The sequence below is a fragment of the Gavialis gangeticus genome, unplaced genomic scaffold (assembly GCF_001723915.1).
Source record: "Gavialis gangeticus isolate Ggan-Ray unplaced genomic scaffold, GavGan_comp1, whole genome shotgun sequence".
Classification (NCBI taxonomy): domain Eukaryota; kingdom Metazoa; phylum Chordata; order Crocodylia; family Gavialidae; genus Gavialis; species Gavialis gangeticus.
The window spans coordinates 2,924,791-2,927,942 of NW_017729027.1; the positions used below are offsets into that span (position 1 = coordinate 2,924,791).

The 3,152-nt window shown below is 34.5% G+C and overlaps 1 protein-coding gene across 1 annotated transcript in view; it reads right to left on the reverse strand.

Moving 5' to 3' along the window:
- The window catches only part of ZNF292 (zinc finger protein 292), a 118,624-nt gene continuing 115,472 nt past the window's right edge, over positions 1–3,152 (reverse strand). The window contains exon 9 of the mRNA XM_019520324.1: positions 1–3,139. Within this exon, the coding sequence (XP_019375869.1) occupies positions 1,671–3,139 (1,469 nt within the window). The 3' untranslated portion in view covers positions 1–1,670. The remainder of the gene's footprint in view (positions 3,140–3,152) is intronic.

Below are 3,152 nucleotides of genomic sequence, written 5' to 3' on the forward strand. Positions count from 1 at the left end.
AAAGTTTAAAGCAATCAAGTGTAGTATTTAATGCAAAGAGATTTACATGGAAGTGAGGCAATTCTGTAGAAAAATCAAGACAACAGCTGTCAAGATAAAGTCCATTTTATACCATTGAAGGTAGTTTATGTCCAATGACTGAGGGAATCCAAGGAAAAATATTTTTGGTACCACACAATACAGCTGGCTTGTTCAGTTTGAGATAAAGAATGATCTTAAATTTTCAATACCACTTTCCATTTTCTTGGATAATGACAGCTTCCACTAATGTATTCACTGTTTTGGTTACTACACAGATCTGATACCTGTCTTTTCAATTAGCAGCATACAGAGTGATCACTCAGAGCCTACTTATGGCAAGTGGCACTGCTCCCAAGGCTCATTCCAGTGGGGAAATACAGAGTAGATAAACTGTTTCCAAATACAGTCAGCAAGAGGAAAGGAAGTGCAGAGAGAATCTATGCCATCTGCTGAATACAGCCACTTAATTTTGTCTGTAAGATTAGAATTTCACTTCCTTTTCAGAAAGTGCTTTGTTTATTCAGTTTCAAATGCTACGGCATGAGGACTCGTGTTTTTATAGATAGATACCAAAATGGTATTATCAAAATAAACCATCTGCTTATAAACCCACTATTTACAAAAAAACTGCTTTCGAAGTAGCATTTTTTAACAAAAAGTTAAACTATACACCAATCTAAGTTACAGAAACAAAAATAACCTTTATAAGATCACATGTATAAAATAAGAAATGAAATGTGATTTTATTTAAGGCAATACTGGGCTACTTCACAAATCACCACCTCAAATATATACACTGCTCCACACTACTAATTTTCTATCACATTCACAACAGGTTCTTTAATACCAAATGTTGTTTTAAATCTCCAATGTAGCAAACTATTTTTATTCACATTTCCATTTTATTATGGAATCATAAATGCTTTGTATCCAATTAAAAGCAATGAAAAATGCAGCTATAGGAAAAACTATTAAATTTGTGGTTTAACTACATATGAGTATCATCCAAAGATGCTGGATGTTAAAGTCTACAAAAATGAGAACTGTGTCAGCAGGTGTTTAACCTATGAAATGTGATCTTATCCAGCTCCTCTCCTGTAAATAAATGCTTTATGCAAAATAAACTGGCTATGGCAGACTTATTTTGTTTTAGTTCAAAAAATTCTTAATTTAAAATGATTAAAGGACAGTTTTAAAAACTCGATCACTTAGTTACAAATTAAAATTCCGAATATAAATGTGTCATTTAATAGTTTAGACTTACAGACTGCTGGTGGCAGCAAATGATTTACAATAATAAATATATACAAAAAATGTATCTACAAATAAAGAGTACTGTTATACATGAGCAGTGACCTGGTGGAAGATACCAATCACAAACAATTCACAAAGATGTATTCCATGGAAAGGACGATTTGATAGAAAGTTGAGGTTTTGATCAACTATTTACAAAACTGAAGCAAATGATTCTGTTCAAGTCCCATAGGGATAAAAACAAATAAGAAATTTACATGACGAATGTCATGTTTTTTGCTAGGTTAAATCACTTCAACAAAATAAAAAAGCTTCACAATTACTAGCATGCTTGATGGCTTCCTATTCAAAATAAAAATGTATTACAGGTCATGTTTAGAGAACGTTATTAAGTTTCAGTACTGTGAATCCCCTGCCTCTTTACCCACATTCATTTCTTTTGCAGCTGTAATCTCTGAATTATTCTCCCAATGTCCTTCAAGTTTTTTCAAACTGACGGTAGGTTTCATTTCCTGAAGTTGCTTCAACACAAGTGCAGTGTAGTCTTTAAGAGTTTTGTCTAAAACTATTTTTACATTACCACTACACTGGAGCTGCGATGGATTGGCAAACTGTACAAAGGTTTCACTTTCAGAACATGCCCATGTGACATTACTACCCGCCAATAAGGTCTTTTCAGTGGATTTTCTTGAGTATGAATGGGACCCTTTTTTGGTTCCACTGGTATGGTAGTCTCTGTCAGCATTTTTCTTTTGCTTCACAGCAGACTCTTCAAGGAACTTGAGGAATGAAACTTCAAATCCCATAGGCTTGAAAGAACTCCAGTCAAATGTTGTAGGTTGTTCTTCAGCAGTTTGAATAGCAACAGCAGTCTCTTCCTCCCTATGCATGCTACTTACTTCAACTGGCAGTACTTCAGGTTTCTCAATTTTTCTTCTTTTATTCTGAGAGATATTTTTTTCTTTATTTGCTCTCTTTAAATTATTTGACTTTTGCTTTTCTGAGCTGGTTTCTTGCAAGTCACTATTTACACCGGAAGAGGTCTTTGCTTGATTCTCAACACTCATGCAATCCTCATTAATCAATTTAGTAATGAACAATTCTGTCAGTTCATCCACTTCATCTTTTTCACCTTTACCAATTTCACCTTGTGGTAATGTAGACGTACTGGAGTCATTACTAACCTCTGACAAACAAGGATCAGACTCTTTCACATCACTTTTTTTATTAGGCTCCTCTTGTTCACCAGATGCCTCCTTTACTGGTGTGGCAGAATGTTTCTTGGAGACAATGAGAAGATTTCTATGTTGTGAAGTAAATGCCTTAGATAATTTATGACACTTATAATGTCTAATTATATTACTCTCACTTGTAACAACTGATGAACATCCCTTTATCATACAAGGATATTGTGTTACAAATCGGCTTGTACACTCAGATAAGGCATCATTTCTTGCCTTTATTGAATATACATTCTTTCCACGCTTCAGTGAATAAGCCTTGTTTTCCTGAATTTGCCCGCCTTTTGTATTCTTGTTTTCCAAGTTGTTGGTTTTCTTTCGTTTGGTCTTTATTGGCAATCTGTTTCCTTCTTTTCCTGACCTATTGTGTTTCAGTCCTCTATGTTTAGCCTTTAATGGTTTCTCCTGGTTTGCCTTGCTTGAAATATTTTCCTGACCTGGTGTTAAACGCCTGGGTCTTATTAGATGATCTTTATGCTTGTCATTATGTTTGTTAAAAATGTGCCTTAGCAGATTGGATCTAGTTGCATAAATACGGTCACAGCCCTCACAATCGCATTTGAATACACCATCCTCTTCCACTTTGTTTTGCCGTATCTTAATTCCATGATCTGTTTCAAGATGTACAATATAATT